The sequence below is a fragment of the Triticum aestivum genome, chromosome 2A, assembly GCF_018294505.1.
Source record: "Triticum aestivum cultivar Chinese Spring chromosome 2A, IWGSC CS RefSeq v2.1, whole genome shotgun sequence".
NCBI classification, from domain to species: domain Eukaryota; kingdom Viridiplantae; phylum Streptophyta; class Magnoliopsida; order Poales; family Poaceae; genus Triticum; species Triticum aestivum.
The window spans coordinates 131779038-131802718 of NC_057797.1; the positions used below are offsets into that span (position 1 = coordinate 131779038).

Consider the following 23681-nt stretch of genomic DNA (forward strand, 5'->3'; position numbering starts at 1 on the left):
AAAGAATCTCCCGGACGCAATCCAAAGTAGAATGAAAAACGCACATAACTAATAGAATTTTTACATGACTGGCTAATACATGAGTCGCCACATTCAAATGCCGACGAATATGCTTGAATACCAAAGATGTCGATCGCATACTTAATATCACATGTTTAGCGATGAGAAGGGTTGTGAACAAATTCAGCGCTTGGTTCCTGATTCCTGGTATTAGAAACGGAAGTACCAACTGAATGCATCGGCATGTAAATACTTGGGAGCACACAGCAGGCACAGCAACTGATTGTTATTCATCTCAAGATTGATACAGATTTCACAAGCAAACGAGTTCATTATTCCCAAACCGACAGCACTCTAGGATCCAGATCAACCTGAATCCCCCCATCAGAGGCTCGCGGCCGCCGGAGCGTCGACGACGAAGTCCAGCACCATGACCTCGTCGAGCATGGGCCTGAGGGCGGCCTTGGCCTCCTCCACCTTGCCGTCGCCCTCCACGGCGTCCAGCTCCTCGACGCTGCCGAACACGGCCACCATCCCGAACTGGTACCCCTTGGCCCGCGCGGGGGAGAAGTTCTCCCCGAAGCTGACCTTGGAGCCGCTGGCCTCGCCGGCGTCCTTGGTGGCGGCGGCCACCTTCTCCACGAGCTGCCCGACCTCCACGCCCTCCTTGACCTTGGCGAGGGTGAGGCGCACGGCGGCGCCGGGGCCGACGGGGGACGGGGCGCCCGCGGCGTTGACCCAGTCGACGGCGGTGGCGTCGAGCGCGTTGGGGGCGACGTGCGCCTGCACGGCGGCGACGTGGGCCGGGTGCGGCGCGTAGGCGGCGAGGTCGGCCTTGGTGGCGTAGCGGGAGTGGAGGAGGTGGGTGGGGCCGAGCGCCTCGGCGGCCGGGGAGCGGAGGCGGAGCACGGGGCCCGCGTGGATGTAGGAGACCCCCGGGACGAGCGTGGAGAGCGCCTGCAGCGCGGAGACCATCGCGGCGGCCGCCCCCGAGGCCACGGCCTCCGGGCGGACCTTGATGAGCACGATGTGCTCGACCGGTGCCGCTACGGTGGGCGCAGCGACGGAGGGGGAGGAGGACATGGCGGCGGCGGCGCAGAGGACGGCGGAGGGCCTGATGCGGCGGAGCGGGGAGGAGGCGAGGCGGGGGAGGGGTAGGTGGAGGAGTCGAGGGGAGGGGATGGCTCTGAGGCAAATCATGGTTTAGTCAGTGCGAGGGGAGGAGGTTAAAATCGGGATGGGGCTGGGAGGACAGTGACGGATCGGCGCGGCATCACATTTGTGTGAGCCAAGATGGATTTTATAGTGGGTGGCGCCGTGGTGGATTCTTCTTCTCCGGGCACGAGGCGAACGGACTAGCACGGCGGCGGCTGCGGCTGCGCTGCATCGCCGGTCACCGGTGTGTGCACGACACAACATGGGCTCTGTTTTGGTGGACGATGACTTTGCTGAAAAAAGGCACACCGCCGGTGGTTTTCCTTCGGGAGCTGCAGACTGCCGGGAAGCTATCAGCGGAAGAAACTGGCATCCAGCACTGACGAGGTCAATATCAGCATGTACAGTCGATCCATGGCTCCAACAACCATGCGTAGGATGGTGCACTCCAGTTAAGAAAATGAAGCAGCTAATCTTACGTAAATTTACTGGTCGAAATGTTCAGTGCAGACATGTGGCAGGAATACATATGGGATACAGGCAAGCAGATCAGCAAAAGATGCGACCGGAAACAGGCGTGCGTACGTACAGAAAACAAAAAAAGAGTGCCACTGCTCAACTGGTCTATGATCCTAATCATTCATTCTTCTACCCTACAAAATTCACTTGTGTCCAACATTAACTTATCTGTCCGCACTAAAACTTATCTTTTGTTTAATTTCAGATTGGTCCTTGGTGCTACCGATGATCTCTACAGCCCGACTGTTCTTCAACTTCATCAACTGGTCTTCCATTCATCCTTCTTCTTTTGGTATAAATATGTCTTTGTCTTGGGGAAGGCATGGAGCCCGTGGGAGCTCTTTGCCCTACTGATTACGAATCTCGATAAGAAACCATCAGGCCATGTCATGTCTCCCGATAAAAGATGATCCCCCACAATGGATGTCAGGCGTTGGCTTTATAAAATCTGATTGGATCCACGCTAGAGGATATGAATGATATGATCCCTTGCTAAATGGTCTGCTAGAAATCTGAATGATATATACAAATTAAACTTGAATGGGTAATAGGAGTTCTGCATAGGGGGCATTCAGGCTTCTCATTGCACCACTCCATTATGCAGTTCCTGCAGGTTATGCCATGAGTTACCATACCATTCCAGAGAGGGTGCGAGGGATGAAACCCAGTTTAGTTAAAGACATAGCATTTGAAAGAGGTTTTACCAGCAGAAGACATGTCCGCAGGTTGTGCCAGTAGGATTCTGCCGGGTACTGAGACAGAGAGTGCACTTGCTCTTGCTACTGGATGCCTGACAAATGATACACAAAACATAAGCACCACACAATAGATCACATGTACAGTTTTTTTAAACAGGTGGTCTGAAATATATGCAATTCTAGCCATAATCTTTAATCTTGAACTGTAACATTTGTAGATTCAAGAGCTTGCTTTTGTCAAGAAAAATGCATTGGGAGGTACATCTGACAGAAAGCACAGTAATATATAACTGTCCACTTCCATACAAAGGTAAACATTTTAGTTTGGTTATTAATGGAGCGTAAGTTGGTTTTCCACAGTTCTAACTTCTAGGGTACACAAAAACAGCAATTTAAACTCAATAATGTTCATCTGAAGACACATACCTCTGAACCAGAAGCCAAATCTACAGCTTTGCCATGACGGATGTCACTGATAATATTTCCATCTTCATTCACAACAGGGACACTCCGACCTGGTTCACCGTTCACATGGGTAAGAATAGAACATCATCATATAGATATTTGCTACATTGTAAGAAAGCAACTCAGTGCTTCAACATAATAAGAAAAACAGGTATTGGTACAAAAATAGTCATTTAAATAAATTCAGTAAAAGAGTGGACCTGTAGATGAAGGATAGCTTCCGGACGAAATTTGATTAATGGAACTAGCTATTGATGATAAGTTACTTCTTCGGAGTCTTTCAGCACCAAGAATACACAACTGGATCAGCAAAAAGATACCCAAAATTTGGTACCTGCAAATGTAGTGAATTAAACTTGATCATCTGGAGAATTTTAGACCTCAAAGGAAGATAGTGTGAAGATAGTCCAAAACACTAGAGACCATGATAAATTCCTTATCATTTACATTCTCAGATTCATTTGTGGCATAATATTGTGGGCTCATGGTACCAATGGCTCTATGATTTGTTTCTATGTGAGTTCATGTAGTTAGTCTTTTAGACAAAGTGAATAAGTACATAAAAAGGTACCTGGGCCTCTGATTCATTGGCTTACCAATGAATACATAATGAATACCAGCTCCTCGCTTTGATAAATGATAATATAATCCTATTAAAAAGGAAACAAAAGAAGCATAATCAGGCACCTAACAATTACTCCCTCCGTTCACAAATATAAGATGTTTTGGATATTTCAATATGGACTACATACCGACTGAAATGAGTGAACAAACACATTAAAATGCGCCTATATACATCCGGATCAGAAAAAAGTTAAAACATCTTATAATAGTGAACAGAAGGAATAGTACTCCCTCCGTTTCTAAATATAAGGCGTTTTAGAGATTTCAATAGGGACTACATATGGATGTATATAGACATATTTTAGAGTATAGATTCACCCATTTTGCTCCGTATGTAGTCTGTATTGAAATCTCTAAACAGTCTTATATTTAGAAACGGAGGGAGTAGTTAATACAGATCCAACTGAGGTGATAAGAGAAGGATAAGGCCGATCATTACTGAGCCACTGTTACCCCATTGGTTAAGGCTTGAAGGTAAATTGAATGGTGTATTTATTTTTTTGAATAATAGAACTGCACAGCAACTTAACAAAAGTGTCTAGGAATGTATCAGTGTGAGACAGTGTTTTGACATGCAACATAACCTCATGATAAACCGAGTGAGCTGAATTTGTCATTACGGGGTCAATCTGGGCATTCTAATTTATCTACTGTCCTCACAATAAATTCAGGTTCCATGACTTGGATGATCACTCAGTGAGACAGTGTTTTGACATGCAACATAACCTCATGATAAACCGAGTGAGCTGAATTTGTCATTACGGGGTCAATCTGGGCATTTTAATTTATCTACTGTCCTCACAATAAATTCAGGTTCCATGACTTGGATGATCACTAAGCAGGACATAAGAAAGAGAACTTCTCAGTTGATATTGTTACACCAACCCAAACTAACGATATATATCTCAAATAGATAATGATGTTAGTCACTTTACATATCATATTGAACATAAGATACCTTCAAAGTAGAAGAACATCAGGTTTGTCCGTATAGCCAACTGTATAAAATCTTGACCAAGCGGCAGCATCTAGGAACAGGTAAGACACGTCATATAGTTGTTTAGACAAGAAAAGCATCTCTTTAGTGTGAGAACTACATTCCTCATTTCTCAACGAGTAAATATAGGGAGGTTTTCTATATATAAACAGATTGCACATAAGAACTAGAACAATTGCGTACCGAAGGCCATTTCTGAACTACCCATAGCCAAAAGGCATGCGCTTTGCTTCTCAACCTCGAGAGCATGGGAAAACTCAAGCTTCTCGAAGACTCATTCGTATTTGTAGAGGATTCTGTTATGCCTCTACTAGGATTATCATTTTCATGATGATTATCAAACTGAGAGTCATCCATGTAAATACCACGGGAGACAATTCTCGAACTGTTAAACCGGTACGAACAGAAAATATGCGATCAGCTTCTTCCAGCAAAGAGAATGTTGGCTAAAGGACCGTATTTAAAACTGTTACTACCTTACCTGATTCTTTCAGCGAGATAGGGCACAGTAGTTTGATACAAAATGAAAAGCATCCGCCTAGCAGGTGTCGGTGGAAGCCCATGTGAGGTTGCAACCTGAACAGCTCAATCATAACATGGCCATCATCAGCATAATAAATTAATATTATTGCTTCACGAATCTAATGGCACAACTATTTTCTTCATCTCAAAATTTACAAGATACAAAATAAATTTGACCATCTCACCGGTCATAACACTTGGTGTTCCATGTCTTTTGTTTAACAGGATCTTACATTAATTTGCTAATCAAAAGGTCCATCTAGAAAACTAATACAGTATCGTGTTTACCGTGAGATGAAAAGTAACCCTATATTTTACGTCGACGGACTTTTTTTTTCTTGTGATTTCTATGCAAAACTGAGACAAGGGTAAATTTCCAATGGCAACAGATGAACTATGGGCCAACAATATACTACCAGGTATAAATTGAAATAACTGGAAGCACACACTTAAAAGGTGGATAACATTTGTCCCCGCTGACAGAAAATAAAAACATAAACGGTGTTAAAGAACAAAAGGCAATATAACCTGAGATATATCACAATATTCTTCTCCGAGTGTTTGCTGGCCAGAACCAGTTGTTAGCAAGTAATAGAGGGACTGCCCAAGCAATTTTATCTGCGGAAGTTCAAACCAATGTAAGTTCTCGCCACCTTCAATAAATTACATGACAAAAAAGAAAATTGTACTACCTTTGTATCAAAATATAAGACGTTTTTGCGGTTCAAATTGAAGTGCAAAAACGTCTTATATTTTGGTACGGAGCGAGTATATATGAATGTTGGCACAGAAAAAAAAAATACAGAGAGAACAATACTCAAACCAATTCTCTATGCAATAACTGGTGGAGCTCACAAAGATAGGAAACACATCTCTTTTATCCAGCACGACAATCATCCTACTCTACCGAGATTACCGTACAAATGCCATCTTCACATTCTCCAATCAAAATGTAATATTAACTCATCAAGATTCAAGCGCCGTATATAAGATATAACAAATAAGCTTTCAATTCATACTAACCTGAAAAAAATCAGCTATCTGGAATATAATGTAGACTACCATATTTAGTTAGAACACCTTTTTTAGATGGAAACTTTTAACTCTTGGCCTTTATTCTTGTTGACATGCTCACTACCGCGCAATGTAAGTGGTTAGCCAAATTTGTCAGGCACTAGTGTTACAGCTACTGCCTCAGCAGATTCAGATAAGGAACAATCAAGATGGATCAAGGCAAGATGGATGGTTCTCTGCGTTTGCCGTATTAGTTACTGTTAAGTTTTTAACTAGAAGGGCGGGCCTGGCACAGTGGCAGAGTTCCTCCACTTGTGACCTGGAGGTCCTGGGCTCGAACCAGCCTCCTTGCAGAATTATTATGCAAGGGTAAGTCTGTCTAGAAACTCCCTTCCCAGACCACACCTTGTGTGGGAGCTTTCAGCACTGGTTAAGTGTTTAACTAGTTAACGTTCATCTTTCACCCATTGTCGTTTTAACCTGAACTTCGTTCCCTTTATATAGTACCGCTATCTTGATTTCCGAAATTGCCTTTGAGCAAACATATATGTTACAGTAACATATACAGCGGAGATATTCCCCGAATATACTTTTCCTGTTTCTTTTCAATCTGGATCCCTAGTTCATCCTCGAACTAACCAGCGGGGTATGACAAAATTGCGAACCTCTGAATCATGTGATCTTTGCTAGGTGTTCCGCAAAATTCACCCGCCAAAACATCAACGTCTGAAAACATTCGTCACCACTTCTGATCATGGTAAATCTATGAATACGGCTGAACAATTTCTACCACTAGGTAACCAAATACTGATAGATTCCATTTGGCTTGGGAGTTTGGAGCACACTCCACATCACCCAAACCATTCACCAACACGCAAATCATGCTAAATTTCGAGGAGAATAGGATAATTGCCGCAAACTAAGTAGAAGCACATGCCACTTTAGTTTAGCAAGTCACCTCGTTCTGGTAAGCAACGGCAACCCTGGTACCTGCATCACCACCAAAACACCTCAAATCACCCAAAAAAAATCACCATCAAACCATAAGCTAGGACGAGTTCGGGGGAGGTTCTGCGAACCGAAGAGGTGGCGGAAGGCGTCGCGGCAGGCCTCGGTGACGTGGGCGGCGTAGCTGTCGTCCTTCTCCGCCGCGCGCATGACCTCCGGCTGCGCCGCCGTCGGGAACCGCCGCGGGCGCGCGGCCGCCCCGGCCCGGCGGGAGCTGGGCCCCGCATCGCCGGCGGGATCCCCGGCACTCATCCCCTCTCCCCACGCGGTCCAGTCCAGAGCTCAGGGGAGTCCGTTCGTGCGCGTGCGCCGTGGTGGGCTCCGGACCTCCAGTGGTAGCTTTTGCACATACGCCCCTGCTCTCAGCGTTATTTCCGCCCGCACACCACATCCCAAGATTCTCTTGGTGTGTGATTCGTGTGGGGCCGTCGGGCCCGCATGTCATTGGCCCTTCAGCCCCTCTGCCCTATTTAGAGAGGCGGCTCGTCCCACTCCTCCCTCGTCTTATATCTAGGGTTCAGGGTTCTTGCGGCGGCGGCGCGACTTCCTCCCCCCTCTTGCGAAGGTCTAGGGTTTGGCTGCGTAGAGGAGAGAGGCTTTCCCCCTCGTTCAGTCGGGAGCCGCCATGAGCCGATCGGGGCAGCCGCCGGATCTGAAGAAGTAAGCCCTACGCCTTTTCATCTTGAATTCGATCTGTTTCGCTTGGGTTTTTCTCTGTTTCGTTGGGATTTTGATGCTAATTTTGTTTTGGTCTGGTGGATTGCAGGTACATGGACAAGAAGCTCCAAAGTAAGTGCGCCTGTCAGATTCTAGATCTTCTTTGTTCTGAATAAACGTTAATCGGACGCGAGATTTAGTTTATATGGTTCCCTGGACGTCTATGCGCTGGTATTGCTGTGTGCTATCGGGAATGAAGATTAGGTTATGCGATATATGTGACTTGGAATAATCTTATGTTTGTGTTAGTTTTCACTGCATCTGACTAGTACTTGGTATCAGTATATGACTACTGAAGAAATTGTGGAATGTTGTTTAATTTGATTGTTCATTCGTTGCAGTCTGTGCACTGTTGTGGTGAAGCTTTAGTGCTTCTGCAACCTACAAGTGCGTATGGGCACTGATCTCTAGAAGTATTTGAGTTGACATCTTTGTTGGTTTAGACAGTCCAGAAATTGTGAAGGGCGGTTGATTTGCTTCTGGTTTATGAAATAGAGCTGACTATAGTTATGCATGACCGCGAATATGCTTGTAACTGGTGACAGATATGTTCTGCTGACCAGCTTTGCAGTTTGCCACATTGGTGATGTAAATGCCCCTAAATGATGATATCTTAGCAAAGCTATGGATTTATGTCCAGATGAAGCTTCTTTGTCATAGTTACTCTGATAGGGCATTTATGGTTCTGTTCTGTTGTTTGGGTATAGTCTTACCAGCACCTATTCTCATGTGAAATTGTATGTATTCTTTGGAGCTTCTTGCCATTTTTTTTAAGTTCGCTGTTGCTTTATTATTTTATAATTCTATCTGCTAGTATTACTCTGTCACTAGATTGTGGAACCAATGATTGCAATGGTACCATAACCTGTGATAGATTTGTACCAAATGGCTTTGAATGAGTATTAGACCATCAAATGCTTAAGTAAAAATAGTGCTAGTAGTTAGTGTTTGCAGCATTATCCATAAATGTTCTATCTCAATAATTGTCCTGCTAGTTTAGACTCAAGACAATTAAGAAATTGTCAATGCCGTTTGATGTTTTTTCTGGTTTATGAATAAAGCTGGCTATGAATATACTAGAAACTAGCGATGGATATGTTCTGCTGGTCAGCTTTGTAGTTTGCCGTTTTGGTTATGTAAATGCCCTAAATGATGATATCTTAGCAAAGCTATGGGTTTATGCCCAAATGAAGCTTCTTTGTCATAGTTACTCTGATAGGCATTTATGTTTCTGTTCTGTTGCTTGTGTATAGTCTTACCAAATTACACATTTTGGTATTGCTGCATGTATTGTCATGTGCAATTTTGCACATCTTGATTTGTTTCTCTGGTTTGTGAATATAGCTGGCTATGATTATGCTTGTAAATAGCGATGGATATTCTATGCTGACCAGCTTCACAGTTTGCCACTTTGGTTATGTATAAATGCCCTGAATGATGATATCTTAGCAAAGCTATTGGTTTATGTCCAAGTGAAGCTTCTTTGTCATAGTTACTCTGATGGGACATTTATGGTTCTGTTCATTTGTGCACATATTGTCATGTGCAATTTTGTGTAGTTTTTGTACCTTGGTTTTACTTTCTAAAAAAATGAAGTTATCTGTTGCTCTATTATTTTATAATTTATTTATCTGCTAGTATGTATGTTGTGTGTTTTTGTAGTTTATTTCTTGGTTTTCGTAGTTACCGTGGTTTGCCCCCCTGAATCGGTAATGATTGCCTTGTTGTTAGTAAGACTTGAGACAATTAAGGATTGTCATAGTTGCTTTATTTCTTTTCTGGTTTATGGTAATACTATTAATGGATAGTGTGTTTTTTTCTACACTGACAAGCTTCGCTATCTGGCACTTTGGCTATGTAAATGCCCTAAAGGATGATATCTTAACAAAGCTATGGGTTTATGTCCAAATGAAGCTTCTTTGTCATAGTTACTCTGATAGGGCATTTACTGCTTTGCTCTGTTGCTTAGGTGTAGTCTTACAAAGTTAACATTCAGATATTTGTGCACATCCTCACATGTAGTTCTGTTTACTCTTTGCAGCTTGTTATTTTGTTTAAAAAAGTTTTCTGTTCTGTTTTAAGTTTTTGTTGCTTCGCTGAGTTTGTGATGTATTTCTTGGTTCTCTTAGTTAACTCTATATAATGGAGCCATGGTTGCTATTTGTAGCGTTGTTGCAACCTAGAATATAGTTCTGTGCTGGTTGGCTGTGAGTGTTAAAGACTCTGATAGTTGCTTTAGTTGATGTTGTTTCTCATGTGTGCGTGTTTTTTGGATTTATATATATATATATATATATATATATATAGTCACTTGATAAATACTCCCTCCGTCCCATAATATAAGAATGCTTTTACACTAGTGTAGTGCCAAAAACGTTCTTATATTATGGGACGGAGGGAGTACTTTACTATTAAATTGATTAACTCTAGTCTATCCATAAGTTTGATTAAAAAACATTGTTGTTTGCTCGGAATCACTGGGTTTTAATTTCTGTTTATATTTAAGAGCAGTACTTATTTTCAACTGTAAATAGTCTGTAACAACCCTCTTAAGAGAATTCTTATTTATGCATGTAGCCAGTACTCACTGGATTTCTTTTCAATTTTGCCAGTCAAGCTGAATGCGAACCGTGTTGTCATTGGCACGCTTCGTGGATTTGATCAGTTCATGAATTTGGTGGTGGATAACACTGTGGAGGTCAATGGAGATGAGAAGACCGACATAGGGATGGTGGTTAGTAATTCTTCCTCTTGTACTCCTAGGATGAGTCACTCCTGCTGAGTTTTCCTTGCAATTAAAATACTTATCAAGTTCTGTCTCATCTTGTGCAGGTTCTGAGAGGAAATAGTGTGGTGATGATTGAAGCCCTTGAACCAATTGCCAGGTCTCAGTGATATTTTGGCATACCTGCTTCTGGTTTAGTACTTAATAGTGTTTGGTCAAAACCGATGCTTATGGAATCAGGCAAATTGTATCCTAATATTTGTAATGTGAGATTTAGCACTTGCTGTATAGTTTGGAGTTTGTACTGTCTTTAGAGATGCTTGCCTGGCTCACTCAAACTTACATTGTTGGGATTCAATGCTATTTTGGTCCAGACTTGGCCCACTATTTGTGCAATGTTTGTGCCTTTTGTGTGAACCGTAAGCTTGACATCAAATTCGGCTGCTGTTTGGATGCAGAAAATTAACTGCCGTAACATTTGGTTTGTGCTTGTACAACTTTTTTTAGAGGAATAGGGCAACCTGACACCCAAATACAGCCTAAATGCTATGAAACCACAGCACACCAAGATCATTTGCCTGTCAGCCCATTTTTGAGAAAGACCGAGTCAACCCAGGTCTGGCCACAGCAACAGTGGCGATGCACAAGCTAGTTGCTTCAACTCCTAAACCACAGTTTGACCAGCGAGATCGAAGAAAGCAAAGTCATTCCGAATCTTTCCACACAACAACGCGGTGGTTATTATCAATGAACCACCAACAAGTAACATTAGCAGCTTGAATTTCTCCACACAAAAAAAACATTAGCAGCTTGAACAAAGTGTCAAAGCCAGTTAAACAAGATATAGTTCTCCACATTTTCATAGCCACCACACTCAAAGAAGAGATGATCACATGATTCTGCTTCAGAGCAAAAAAATGCAACTAAGGTCGGGAGCAATTTGCCTCTTGTTAAGATTTATCTTTAGTGAGCAGTTTATTATTAGTCATTAACCATAGGAAAATATGCACCTTCCAAACTGCTGGAATGTTCACAGGCAAAACCCCTCTAAAATTGACTGGCAGAAAGAGAACTGGCAGAATAGAAACCTTTTAGGACACATCACTTGCAAAAAAAAAGTGTCCCCAGATTAATGCGGTGGCTAAGGACTATTTTGTTTTTACATATTTTCGACTGGTTTTTGACATTTTGATATTATTTTTAATGTTAGAGAAGAAAAAAAAATACCAAGGCCAAATTTCATCACATTTCAAACATTTGAATTTTGGGGGAACAATGTGGGAAAGAGGAAGAAGGTGGACTAGGCTATCACTTAGCAGAATTTTATGTGACTGCATAAACCTAAAATTTCATCACATTTCAAACCTTTGAATTTGGGGGGAAAATGTGGGAAAGAGGAAGAAGGTAGACTAGTCTATCACTTAGCAGAATTTTATGTAACTCCATAAAGTACAACTTTCCTTGCACAAATACAATTGTAAGTCTCATCATCTACTCCGGGTGTGCTTTGTGTTAAGGATCTCTCCCGTATCTCCACTTTTAGTATCGGATTCTGACTAATACTAATATAATTACAGTGACAGATGAAAATAAGACTGATGGATCCTCTGCGGCCATAGACCTACAAACAGACCTCTATCAAATTCCTGGAGACGTAATCTCTTGTTGTTTCATATCAAATTGCCTGCGGCGTAACTCTCCTTGAGGTCCTGCAATGCTTCACGGATGTAGTCGTCCCCTTGGTTCGAGTACTTCAAGCAGATGAGCCGTTGCACGGCCTGGTACGCCATCCTCAGTGGCTGGTACTGCACACAGTTCGCATCCATCCTAACCATTTCCTGCAGGAACCGAATAATAACCAGTCAATAACCAACACAAGGAACATGAGCATCATACTTGGAAGATAATTAGAGTTGGACCTGCTCTGTGATACGTGAAGTGATACTGGTCGCGGTGTCGATCACTGAAGCAGGGAGGCCGGCCACTCTGGCTAGCAGAAGCCCATAGTGCGGTACCCGTCGGACACCATCCTTCAGCCGGAACTGGTGTTGGGTAGGCGAGGCAGCACTGAGTTAAAGATACGAAAAATGAAATGCCCAGAGTCTTGCATTGAACCCTACCTTGAAATCCAAGCGACCATTCCTCAAGTCAACCTCGAAATGGAGGATCTTCACGTTTGGATACATTGTTGCGAGCTCTGACAAGCCCTCCATGTGTGTCGCAAACACAGTGTACCTGCATGGGTGAAAGACACAACAATGTTAAATTACTATTCTCTCAAACATGCACCTGACTGACTACATGTCATTTTGTATTAGAAGAAAGCATCGAAATGACGTGACAACACTAATAAATTTTATATAGCAGGAACTACTCCGGCAGGATACTGTCATCATTGTTCCACCAAAAAGGGTACCATCTACATAATTAAATGTTAAACCTCTCATTACCAAAACAATAGAGGTTACTCCAGATAGTTTGTGTTACCGATGAACGGTTACTAAAATTAACCAACCAAGTACATGGCCAGCTACATCTGGCATGACAAATCCCCTAGTTAAGCTTAATACTGAACTACTACTGGTGTCATCTGAAAAATTTGAAAACCAACAGTTTACAGATTGCCACAAGAGGACAGAATGCATAATCTTGGTGTAACTAACTAATTATCTGTACCTATAAGCTAGACAGACATTACTTATTTGATTAAGAAATCAATTTTTTTGACAGAAAACAAATAGTTGTTGGCTATAACTAAAATTGGACGCTGGAATGCAGAATAACATGGAACTGAGCCTAGCTCAGTTAGTGGGAGGTGTGGGTGTGTACAGGCACATCTTCAACATCACGAATAAGAACAACACATCAGTACATATGATGTTGCTAGTTCTTACCCTTTGAGGGATAGCAGGTGCTCGCAGCAGCTCCATGCAATTGCCAACCCATCAGAGGAAGAAGTAGCTCTTCCAAGCTCATCCACTACAACCAAGCTCCTGTAACTCAAATGTCCATTGTCATTCATCAGAAGGAAAACAAGACAAAGTCAAATATATCCAATTTCATTCCATTGCAGCGGCGTAGTACCTTGAAGAAACATTTTGCATGATGAAAGCTGTCTCTTTCATTTCTGTCATAAACTGCAAACAGAAATTAAGCTAATTAGGAACAGCTAAGATATACATTGTATTCAACAGTCTGTGCACTGGACAGGAATCTCTTCTGTGCCATGTAATTAGAATATCTGTGCACTCAGCTATTGAGGAAAAATAATCATGTCCAACTTTTCAGGCAGGTAAATCAGTTTCCAAGTATATTAAACACACCGATTGGCTCACACACTATTGATGAGATAACAGGCCTGATGGAAGAAAAGGTATATACATATCGCTGTCCCAAGCAGATCACTATGCTTTGAACACAAGATGCAAATGATAAAACTAAAATAACACATTCAGAACAATATACCACACCTTTTATTTTGACAAAACTAATAGTACGAAGTCTTTCTTCAAGCACGTACCGTGCTCGAGTTGTTTTCAACATTATCTCCAGTGCCTATGCGTGTAAATATACGATCAACCACTCTCAGTGATGCAAATTGAGCTGGGACATAACAGCCGACTTGCGCAAGAATAACTATTAGACAAATCTGTTGAAGATATGTACTTTTTCCACTCCTGTAATAGCAAGATAATGCAGGGACTAAATACACTTGCGCAAATAAATCAGTAGCTTGCTAAAGCAACTTAGAAGCAATGTTCATGTGACTCACATGTTTGGCCCCATGACAAGAACCATATTCGATGCTTCGGAAAGGAAGATATTATTTGGCTACATGACAGTGATAACATATAAAATTAATAAAGAAAATCATGAAATATAACATAAATATGGAGAAATGAATAAAAATAAAAACAACTCACAACAAAATCAGTATGTAAGCACTCCAGAATAGGATGCCGTCCAGCATTGATTGCCATTGGACCATCACCTGCTTAAGTGAAAATAGCAACATGAGTATATAAAGATTGGGATTCCATGAACACTAATAACAAAAGAATTCACATTCAAACAAACAAATAATTACAAGCTTTGTGTTATAAGCCCACCTGTGAACTCCGGTCTAGTGTACCGATCAACAGGCTTTGTAGATATTGTATAGGCAAAAGAATTTACAATCATGTCCAAAAGACATAATACTTCTGCGAGCATTGTTAAGATACGAATGTCTTCTCTGATCTCACTAATAAGTCCTGAAACAATGAAAGAAACTTGGATGACACCAAGATCTCCGTAGATACTTGCATAGTACTAATATGTAATGCTGCATGAAAATTCTAGTGCTCCACTGCCCGCAAGCTTCTAAAATTTTGAAAAACATTAGGAGTTAATTTGCATTGAAATTTTGTGAGATAAACCCCAGCCATTGCTTTCAGCCATTCAGGTATACGATTCCCATTTTCCAACCTGGAAATTTTGGCCAATAGCCCAACACACTCCTCAGAGAGAAGAGCCTGGAAGGCAAATAAATGCCGACTGGAAAATGATACGGTTAAAAATGGAGATCTATATATAGTTATATACACAAAAAGAAGCATGATAATGCTCCGTTATACAACAGCTAATTGCTACTACCTGCATGGAGGGTGCCAGTAAATACAGACAGTGAACACTGCATGCAACAAATGGGTTCATCACATTACGCAAGTTTTTTTTGTCTGTTATAAGAGGGGTTATCAATCAACTGAAACAAAGATGAACCAGTACATTATTGAAATTAACACAAGAAAGAGTACTCCAAAGATGGCTTCAAGCAAGAATCACACGTGATATGAAAAATAAGAAGTCAAAACTTAATGGTTGGAGCAACCTTCTAAACAGAGTTCAGTGCGCAAGAAGCACTCAGCAGCAGCCGACTTGTTCCTAACATTTAGCTGCACTTAATAGAAGACATATATGATGTTAAGTAGCTGTAGGAAGAAATAAGTACTCCTACAGTAGAATCATGTTTGTCAGGGTTGCACATTTATAAAAGAAAATATCTGCTCGCATGCAGTATAATTTAATTTTTCCAGAAGTTAGTCCTCTTCTGAGATTTTCCCATTCCAAGAGTGAATTATTATACAAGTCACAAGGCTTCCACAAGAAGATTACTCCCAGTTATAACATGATAACCTTTTTTAGCTAAAGTAAAATGGGTGAGATCTACCAAGTAGCTAAACCTTGTTGGTAGCATGTACTGTACTGGAAACTTAAACCAGAAAAGTTACCCGCACGGTCAAAGCTTTGCAGTGTGGCAGTTAGTGCCCAGTTACCCAAAAAACCTAAGAATATTAACTTACTAAGAAGTAAACTTACCGAAGCTAGCTCAAAGCTTGAGCAATGGACATTCTTCCCATGCCTAACAACCTAATTGATTGTTTAGAATTCGCAATTGGTTAGCATGCAATTAGGAAGCTGAAATTTTAAAGGGACATACACATACCTGGATAAATTTATTAGGAAGCTTTTCAGTAATATCCCTCTGGGGTATAATAAAGTAAAACCCCAGTCTATTGTTATACGGTATCTTCAAATTTGGCAGAGTAAACTCCTCTCTGTACTTGGTGGCAAGGTTATGTATGGCTGCAAAATACTATGTCACACTAATGCATTATACAAATTAGAAATGAATATGGAACAATAAGCACCTTCGCTTGTATCGCAGAAGGATCGACGAGCAACATCAAGTAGGCCATCAATCCCTGGCTTAATAGCGAAACATTGCTGAGTGCAGGCTACAAAAGGAGCCCTTGAATGAATAACATCTTCATCAATCACTTCTCCGATTCTAGGGTCAGAAAGGAGAACACAAAAGCATTAGAAAAGAAGGTGAAAAATCACAATTATTTAGTGTACACTGGTCTGGTGCATGGTGAAATCAGTATTTCATAGGCTAGCAGCTAGCTACAAGCAAGATTTGGAACAATTGATGGTAAAATGTCTTGTGATAATTCATCTTAAGATATTGCTTGAAAGTTGAGTGTAACATTACAACTTACATCAGTGAAGAATATACCTATAGTTGTAAAAGCACCTTTAAGCAACTGATCGTGATATATACAAACACTAAGGGTATCTAAATTTCCAATCTCCTATTTTCATATGTGTATCGAACAAGACCATGTGTACACATTAAGCAAAAGAAAGGGATGGAGGGCATATAATTTTTTTTCTGACACGTGAGGGAAAAGTGCACATAAAACTGCACCTCTTTCTCATGCTCCCATACTTTGGGTTTTCACATATGGTCTGATAAATGTTCTGAAGAAGAAAACTGTTCGCCCCCTTCAGAACCTGCAAGTTAAGGCTACAAATTACATGCTTGAAAACTAGCTGTTGTCAGTTTTAGTAGAAATGTGAGGAAAAATCAGCAGAAATATGACAGAATAAGATTCAACTATAAAATGAGATACCAGGATTCTGATTAAAGCACCTTGGAGAGGAATGGTATTGCATCCAGAGCAGTTTTTAGAACAATAATGTCAGATATCAACAATTGGCTCTTCCGACCATTGGCAGGCTTCAGTACCTCATCTGTGACCTTTTTGGGTTTGAAGCAAAAGTGACAGAGAACCTTATCTAGGACACAAGAACGGCATGCAGCAATTTTGTAGCAGTGAGAATCATATTACCTACCGAACAGCACAACAAGAGAAGAGCATAGAAATTATAGAGCAACCTGATTCTTTTGGAAATTTACGGAGACCTTGTGTCAAGCCAAAGAATAGTTCCTCGTTGCTCACTAGCTCATCCTGAAATTTAGATATTAACATCAAAGTATGCACAAGTGTCAATTTCAAAAGCATGCATAAAGTTGAAACGTCGCGCTGAGATATAAAAATAATGCAATATTAAGGTACAGGCAATGTTTTCACAAGGGGGAATTTAGAGCCATGCCACCACAAAGTTGAAGCTATGAAAAATACTACTGCATGTCTCAATGAGATGTGAACTTTGGCCCCGCACCACATATCATACTCACAGTCAGCGGTAATTTTCAAAATGCAAACTTCATATTCGCATGGTTCCCGTATTTCCTCTCTTTTCTAAGAAAACAGAGATATTCACAAATTATAAGCACTGGTCTAAGGTGGACAGCATATTTAACTTACTACTCCCTCCGTAAACTAATATAAGAGCGTTTAGATAACTAAAATAGTGATCTAAACGCTCTTATATTAGTTTACAGAGGGAGTACTTTTTAGACCCAGTAGTTACATGCAGCAAAATCATACAAAAGAACATGCATTTGCAGTTATGAACACTATAAGATCCACTTCTATTTCACATACAAAAATCTCGCACATAAAATTCAGAGCTCTTGTATATGTCCAGTTACAGATCAATTTGGTGATGCTCACAAATAGACTATAATGTAAATGCAAAATATACTTACCAAGCAGTCAAGCCGAGCATTGATAGTTTGAATATCTTTTAGTGGCTGTAATAAGTTGGCTCTCAGTAGTCTAGACCTGGGACAGCCATGTTGTTGTGCTTAGTAACTCAACATACAGCATCATGATATGAATACAAAGTTAACGTAAGATTTTAGTATGTGTTGTGAGGCATACCCTCCCGTAGTCTTTGTAGTCTTCAACATCTGAAAGAGACTTTTCTTTTTGTTGCTAGTACCCCACAGTTCAGTATGGAGAGGGTCAATTATTTCTAATGTTTGAACACTGTTGGGTGCAAATCAAAGAATGCAAGCCATTCAGTAATGGCAACTGAACTGTTGAACTCTTGTTCTCCCAGTTCTTTTGATGAACAAGATTAATCAGGTTACATTACTTGATAGAATTTGAGGGTCGGTTGTTTCAAAATAATACCTAGTTGAATCGATGTTCATATGGTCAAATGAGCCGTTGAATGTAACCTGGAGGCAAATGCAGTTTCTTTTAAACATAACTATGGGAGGCCATGAGCTCATAACAGAAAGAAAGGAGAATAACAGCCTTCAACTGGCATTTTTGGAGGTTAGCACAACACATGGGTAATAACCATACCAAGAAACAAATGAAACATGGTGGCTTACTCTTTGAGGAACATACGTCGGCTTAGGAACTGTAGATGCTTAAATCCTAATATCTTCTGTTTTGAGGCTTCAGCAACAAAATTTTCCAAGGAAATAGCGCTTTAAAATTAAAACTATATGATTCGTGTTTAAGTGTAAAATCCATTAAACAAAATTAAACCCTGAAACATGCATGAGCTTTCAGAATACGAAAATCGCAGACAGCGAGCCTGCATGCATGTAACAACCAGCAATCCAGCATACAGTACAATCTAATGGACAACCAATAGTCATAAAGCTACAGCTCAATACACTGATTGTTGCCATTAACACACTAACGAATTAATGTCGCTCCAAGAGCCAATTTGTGAAGACAGTGCATATGATTTTTCAAGTATGCATAACCATTGGTTCTTCAAAAAAAAGTACGCATAACCAGCATAGAACCTATGAATGAAATAGGCATCAATGGGGGAATAAACAGCAAGCAATAGATTTTTCCACTTGTTCATAATAAGTAAAATAATAAGAATGAACATAGGTGAGGCTTCAGAAGTGCAATATATGTTAAAGCAAATTTTCCAATAACTTACTGATAGTGAATGGTTAGTAATAATTACACCTTTTTCTGATTCTATCCTGTAAAAAAATACAAACATAACGTCAGAAGACTCATGTGATGCTGGGTAACCTTGTTGTAGAATGATAGAAATTAGTATCTTACCCTAAAGGTATATTTTAATTGAAAGATTCCATAAAAGAAATGAGTGGAAGAAAAACATGTGTTGGACATGATTAAACCAATAAACAAACAGATGTTAGAGCTAGCTTTCAACATAGGGTGCTCAACTCTCTGAACAACGAAAGCTAAAAACAAGGGACCAGCACTGCTCACGGCATACTAGAGTTGTTATTTTTGGAGGTATGACGCCCGGTTGGTGCACTAGGTGGCAACAGATGCCTCGACTCTAGCAGGAAGGTCCTAGGTACACCAGCAATGTGTTGGTGCGGCTACCGTGGTTGGCATGGGCAGCAGGTAGTGGAGGATATTTGGATTGAAAGAATTCCATAAAAGAAATAACACCTCCAGGAAGGTCCAAGGTACACCGGCAATGTGTTGGTGCAGCTAGCGGGCAACATGCCTTGACTCTTACCCCAAAGGTATATTTAAATTGGAAGATACCATAAAAGAAATAAGTGAAAAAAACATGTGATGGACATGATTAAACCAATAAACAAACGGATGTTAGAGCAGGTGTTCAACTCTCTGAAGCACATATGTTTAGAGAGTTCAACATAGGATGTTCAACTCTCTGAACAACAGAAGCTGAAAACAAGGGACCAACACTGCTCACAACATACTGGAGGTGTTATTTCTGGAGTTCTGATGCCCGGTTGGTGCACAAGCTGGCAAAAACATATGCCTCGAATGTAGTAGGAAGGTCCTAGGTACACCAGCAATGTGTCGGTATGGCTACCGTGGTTGGCATGGGCAACAGGCAGCAAAGGATCCCGTGTTGTAGCATCTTGGTCGCATGGAAGCACTTCGACCAGTATTGGTTAACGGTTGTGGCGTAAGTTGTGTCGGTGGGATGTCTTCCGTACCCTATCAGGACTGCCAGGGCCACCCCCCCACCCCCCACCCCACCCCCCGCCGCCCTTCTGATTGGGCCACGGCGGATCTGTTCTACTTGCTGGTGTGTGAGATGTGGCGGACATCATTGAGACATGTGTGACGCGTATCAGCCCACAGCGCCATTGATTTGCTGCCTCCAATGTAGGAATGTGATGTCCCAACTCTGCCCTTCTTTGTGGAGATGGCTTCTCTATTTCTATGGTGAGGGTTTGGTAGGTTTGTTGCGCAGATGGCATTGAGGCCGGGGGTTGTTAGGTTGCGTCGGTTGTAATGTATGTCTAGCGGCAGTCGGTTGTGGTCATGTCTCGAGTGGTCAGTTGTGCTGCCTGGCCCCAGGCTTGTGTAAATTGTATTTTTTCTATCAATGCATCAAGGCACAAGCTTGTGTTTTCTCGAAAAAATGTTCGATTTTTTTTCTTCAATTGCTCATGGAGTTTGAGCTTGAATATTAAAAAAAAGGGGGCAGCCCCAGTGCATGTAGCTCCCGCTTGCGCAGGGTCTGGGGAAGGGTCCGACCACTTTGGGTCTATTGTACGCAGCCTTTCCCTACATTTCTGCAAGAGGCTGTTTCCAGGACTTGAACCCGTGACCTCATGGTCACAAGGCAGCAGCTTTACCACTGCGCCAAGGCTGCATTCCTTTAAATGAATCATGCAGCAATCAATTTTCAGGACCATTATCTAAAATGAGTATCGTCAACTGAAGGTGAAAGTGTTAGGACAAGACCACTATCAAATGGTGCAAACATCAAGAAAAGAGCTGTAACTAAATCTGGAAACACATGCACTTTCCGAAATTAGTTAACTATTCATAGAGTTGTAATTAGTTGTCTTGATCCAGCCATAGATTAAACTCAATAATAAGGTCATAAATATGGCAGCTTGGTTCATAGTGATGGTATACAATAGTAACTTGGGTCAGACTGATACTTGATACAATGCTGTATTATATGCATGGGAGACATGTCATGACAAATTCACTCCCATTGGTGTGGGTTAATCATGAAGAGGGAAAAGTTCAAACTAATGATGTCTTGACTCTCAAGTGTTGAGCATATTTACCACTTAATTGTTGCAGAGGCCGCAGCAAGACAAAGATAGTACTGCTTGCAGTAAGTATCCAAACCAAGTGCAGATGGGTCTCTAGCCGACAGATTTTTTACCATAACCGCCCCCTTACAGATAAAGGGAACATGAGTGATATTAAGGGGTCTCATTCACCCGATAACTGAAAGAATAGATGTCCCAGTAAGTGAAAACAAAACATAATACCTTGGTATCATCAAAGCAACCACGTGCCATTGTGACCTACAAAGTGAGCTTTTCTTAGAGTAGAACGCTATTATTCTTTCCTTCTGTAAAATATAGATAAAATGTCATAAGAGTATCACCTTTTTGCTTGCTTGGTAATTTTTATCAACCAGCTCTGAAACCCCAACCATACCATCTGCCGCGGTTTTATTTGGGGGCACAATTACAGTATTCGGATCATAGAAATGCAGTAGTGTCTTCGTATTATGGTATGAACAGCTCGTCTCGATATACTGAGATAGGTGCAGTGAGGCTGATCTCAAATCAAATGCCGCAACACCAACCTGTAACATTTTTTTTTCTGTAAACAAATTCTGGCAAAGTAGCAAAACTGTATCTGTTCATGAATTTGAAGATGAAGACCGGCTTTCTCTGCTTTGCTTTTACTAGAGTTTCCTTTATTTGCCAACATTAGATTCATTACTATATCAGCCTAAGGTGCACTTCAATTCTATATATCCACTCATAAAAAAACACAAATGTCCAACACTTGCAGGTGCAGCAACCAATTATGTGACATGGGATGCGGTGAACACACAAAAGATCCCTCTAAAAATAGAAGATACATTTTACGCCTGGGTATCGAATTTTAATTTGGTGATGTGTATGGAGGTCAGAAAATGCTGTTTGTAAATAAACAGTCAGACAAACGCCCAAAAATGAACTATACGGACAAAGGAAATCATTTTAGTTACATACTATCCATATACTTATGTGTCCCAAACATAAAACGTCTTATATTAAGTTGCAGAAGGAGTAGTTCATAGGAGATTATCTCTGTGGCGGTTAAACAGAATATCAGTCAAAGCAAATGAAATCAAATAGGGTCTGCATTTCTGGACGGAGATTAGAGCAACTTCTAGGAATTACCGCCCAAATCTGTTTATGAGTTACTGCAACATCAGGAAAGTACTAAAAATTTGCTCGCCAGGTGCGGGTGCAGTTTACATCATATCACACGGTTTCGAATTCGATTCAGTCGGAACGGCAAATGCAGCAGAAGAGCTATCGTGCAGCAATCGTCCTGAAACTAATCGTCGATCCAAAAACCCTCCAAACCCTAAACAAATCACCAGCCGGAAGATTTTGAGCAATACCAACCCGAAGTAATCCCTTCGATTCAATCCGCGGCAATCCCGGGAAGACACGAGTCGGGCGGGGCACTGAGATGGGGACGTTCGAAATGGAAGGCACGGGGGCGAAATCGACGACCCGACTAACCAATGCGGGGGGTTTAAGGCGTCACCTCCTTGGCTCGGTTCTCGATGAGGCCGATCACGAAGCTCGATCGATCGCCGGCGCCGGCGCCGGCGACGCCGCCGCCCCCAACCCCTCCTCCTACTCCGGCAGCGCCCTCCTCCATCTCCTGCGCCGAACCCTGGAAGGATGCAACCACGGCTGCTAGCTGGTGTGTGCGTGCGGACGTGTCTGCGCGTAGCAGCGAGGAGAGCGTTCGGTCGCTTCCGTTTTCTCTACACGGCCTGCGGCGGGGCCTGAGGAAGTGAAGAAGAGGGCGAGATTTGTGAGGCTGAGCTCGTGGTCCCGGATTAAGTGTTGTTGTTTTTACTGCTGAGCCGGTATATCATCTTGAAATTTACGAAGTTACTGTAAGCATCTCATTGAAAATTTTGAAATAAATTCAGCAATAAATACGAGCACTAGGACTTTACTCTGATGGGTTAGGGATACCCTCTAACCATCCAACCACAGGTTGGTTTGCGTTCCGGATTAAGTGTTAGGGGATCTGCTACCTGAACAAAGTATTAAGGTTAAGAACAACTCCAATGAGGTGACTCATTTTGTCCGCGGCCGTCGTTTGGGTCGGCGCGGACAAAAGAAGCGGCCCAACGCGTTGACCCATACCCAAAATCGCGTCCGCACCGATGAATTTGCGGCCCAAATTTGCGCCCCAAATGCGTCGACGCGGACGTGGAACGGACGCCTCGCGCGCCTTCTCGCTGTTCGTCGCGTCCCTACCTGGCGGCCGTCCAACTTCGATGGTCAACATTATTTATGACGACCGCCCACCTTGGGCCCACGCGTCAGTGACGGCGGTCGTCTTTTTTTAAGCCGGGCGTGCGGCAGGGCCGTCCTCATCCACTGCCACTCGCCCCCGTCCCAATCTGGCCACCCCTGTCCCCACGCCGGCGACAACCCTAAACACCACCAGCATGAGCTTCTTCTCCGGCATCGGCGACAGCGGCAAGGGCAAGGCCCCCGCCCGCCATTCCCCCTCCC

The 23681-nt window shown here is 42.0% G+C and overlaps 4 protein-coding genes across 5 annotated transcripts; 1 reads left to right on the forward strand and 3 right to left on the reverse strand.

Annotated features, from left to right (window-relative positions):
* Nucleotides 1-269: 269 nt before the first annotated feature.
* LOC123187977 (stress-response A/B barrel domain-containing protein DABB1) lies at nucleotides 270-1300 on the reverse strand. The gene has a single exon (XM_044600000.1). It carries the CDS (start codon nucleotides 1198-1200, stop codon nucleotides 385-387), a length of 816 nt encoding a protein of 271 aa, XP_044455935.1. The 5' UTR covers nucleotides 1201-1300; the 3' UTR covers nucleotides 270-384.
* Nucleotides 1301-1607: 307 nt separating this feature from the next.
* LOC123187976 (peroxisome biogenesis factor 10) lies at nucleotides 1608-7373 on the reverse strand. Its single transcript, XM_044599999.1, has 11 exons — nucleotides 7074-7373; nucleotides 6953-6984; nucleotides 5509-5598; nucleotides 4940-5034; nucleotides 4642-4843; nucleotides 4420-4489; nucleotides 3409-3487; nucleotides 3038-3171; nucleotides 2799-2887; nucleotides 2379-2464; nucleotides 1608-2281 (listed from the first exon to the last, which is right to left on the reverse strand). The coding sequence occupies exons 1-11, from the start codon at nucleotides 7252-7254 to the stop codon at nucleotides 2179-2181; spliced, it is 1161 nt and encodes a 386-aa protein (XP_044455934.1). The 5' UTR covers nucleotides 7255-7373; the 3' UTR covers nucleotides 1608-2178.
* Nucleotides 7374-7417: 44 nt separating this feature from the next.
* Nucleotides 7418-10840, forward strand: LOC123187978 (probable small nuclear ribonucleoprotein G). Its single transcript, XM_044600001.1, has 4 exons — nucleotides 7418-7662; nucleotides 7769-7791; nucleotides 10332-10453; nucleotides 10552-10840. Exons 1-4 carry the CDS (start codon nucleotides 7628-7630, stop codon nucleotides 10612-10614), a joined length of 243 nt encoding a protein of 80 aa, XP_044455936.1. The 5' UTR covers nucleotides 7418-7627; the 3' UTR covers nucleotides 10615-10840.
* Nucleotides 10841-11861: 1021 nt separating this feature from the next.
* Nucleotides 11862-22960, reverse strand: LOC123187979 (DNA mismatch repair protein MSH4). 2 transcript variants are annotated; one of them, XM_044600002.1, is made up of 24 exons: nucleotides 22690-22960; nucleotides 21524-21727; nucleotides 21405-21440; nucleotides 21195-21307; nucleotides 19091-19136; nucleotides 18313-18359; nucleotides 18058-18165; nucleotides 17883-17958; nucleotides 17166-17238; nucleotides 16920-17065; nucleotides 16695-16780; nucleotides 16135-16274; nucleotides 15930-16069; nucleotides 15803-15853; nucleotides 15315-15378; nucleotides 14554-14697; nucleotides 14368-14438; nucleotides 14217-14275; nucleotides 13965-14121; nucleotides 13529-13581; nucleotides 13339-13437; nucleotides 12565-12679; nucleotides 12364-12486; nucleotides 11862-12282 (listed from the first exon to the last, which is right to left on the reverse strand). In XM_044600002.1, the coding sequence occupies exons 1-24, from the start codon at nucleotides 22804-22806 to the stop codon at nucleotides 12115-12117; spliced, it is 2436 nt and encodes an 811-aa protein (XP_044455937.1). In that variant the 5' UTR covers nucleotides 22807-22960; the 3' UTR covers nucleotides 11862-12114. The 2 variants fall into 2 exon arrangements, with proteins under 2 accessions (XP_044455937.1, XP_044455938.1); XM_044600003.1 differs by having other exon boundaries at nucleotides 14368-14435; nucleotides 22690-22927.
* Between the last annotated feature and the right edge of the window lie 721 nt (nucleotides 22961-23681).

Bases quoted from the DNA above. Each gene is read 5' to 3' on its own strand.
- LOC123187977 (XM_044600000.1), bottom strand. From the start codon at position 1,200: ATGATTTGCCTCAGAGCCATCCCCTCCCCTCGACTCCTCCACCTACCC.
- LOC123187976 (XM_044599999.1), bottom strand. From the start codon at position 7,254: ATGAGTGCCGGGGATCCCGCCGGCGATGCGGGGCCCAGCTCCCGCCGG. The intron at 4,490-4,641 runs GTACGCAATTGT...ACCTGTTCCTAG, and splicing joins TAGTTCAGAAATGGCCTTCG to ATGCTGCCGCTTGGTCAAGA. The intron at 2,282-2,378 runs GTAAAACCTCTT...CATAACCTGCAG, and splicing joins TGCGGACATGTCTTCTGCTG to GAACTGCATAATGGAGTGGT.
- LOC123187978 (XM_044600001.1), top strand. From the start codon at position 7,628: ATGAGCCGATCGGGGCAGCCGCCGGATCTGAAGAA. The intron at 7,663-7,768 runs GTAAGCCCTACG...GGTGGATTGCAG, and splicing joins CAGCCGCCGGATCTGAAGAA to GTACATGGACAAGAAGCTCC. The intron at 7,792-10,331 runs GTAAGTGCGCCT...CAATTTTGCCAG, and splicing joins CATGGACAAGAAGCTCCAAA to TCAAGCTGAATGCGAACCGT.
- LOC123187979 (XM_044600002.1), bottom strand. From the start codon at position 22,806: ATGGAGGAGGGCGCTGCCGGAGTAGGAGGAGGGGTTGGGGGCGGCGGC. The intron at 19,137-21,194 runs GTAAATATGCTC...ATTTTTTTACAG, and splicing joins GCCTCTGCAACAATTAAGTG to GATAGAATCAGAAAAAGGTG. The intron at 17,239-17,882 runs GTAAGTATATTT...TCTAAATTTCAG, and splicing joins ATGCTCGGCTTGACTGCTTG to GATGAGCTAGTGAGCAACGA.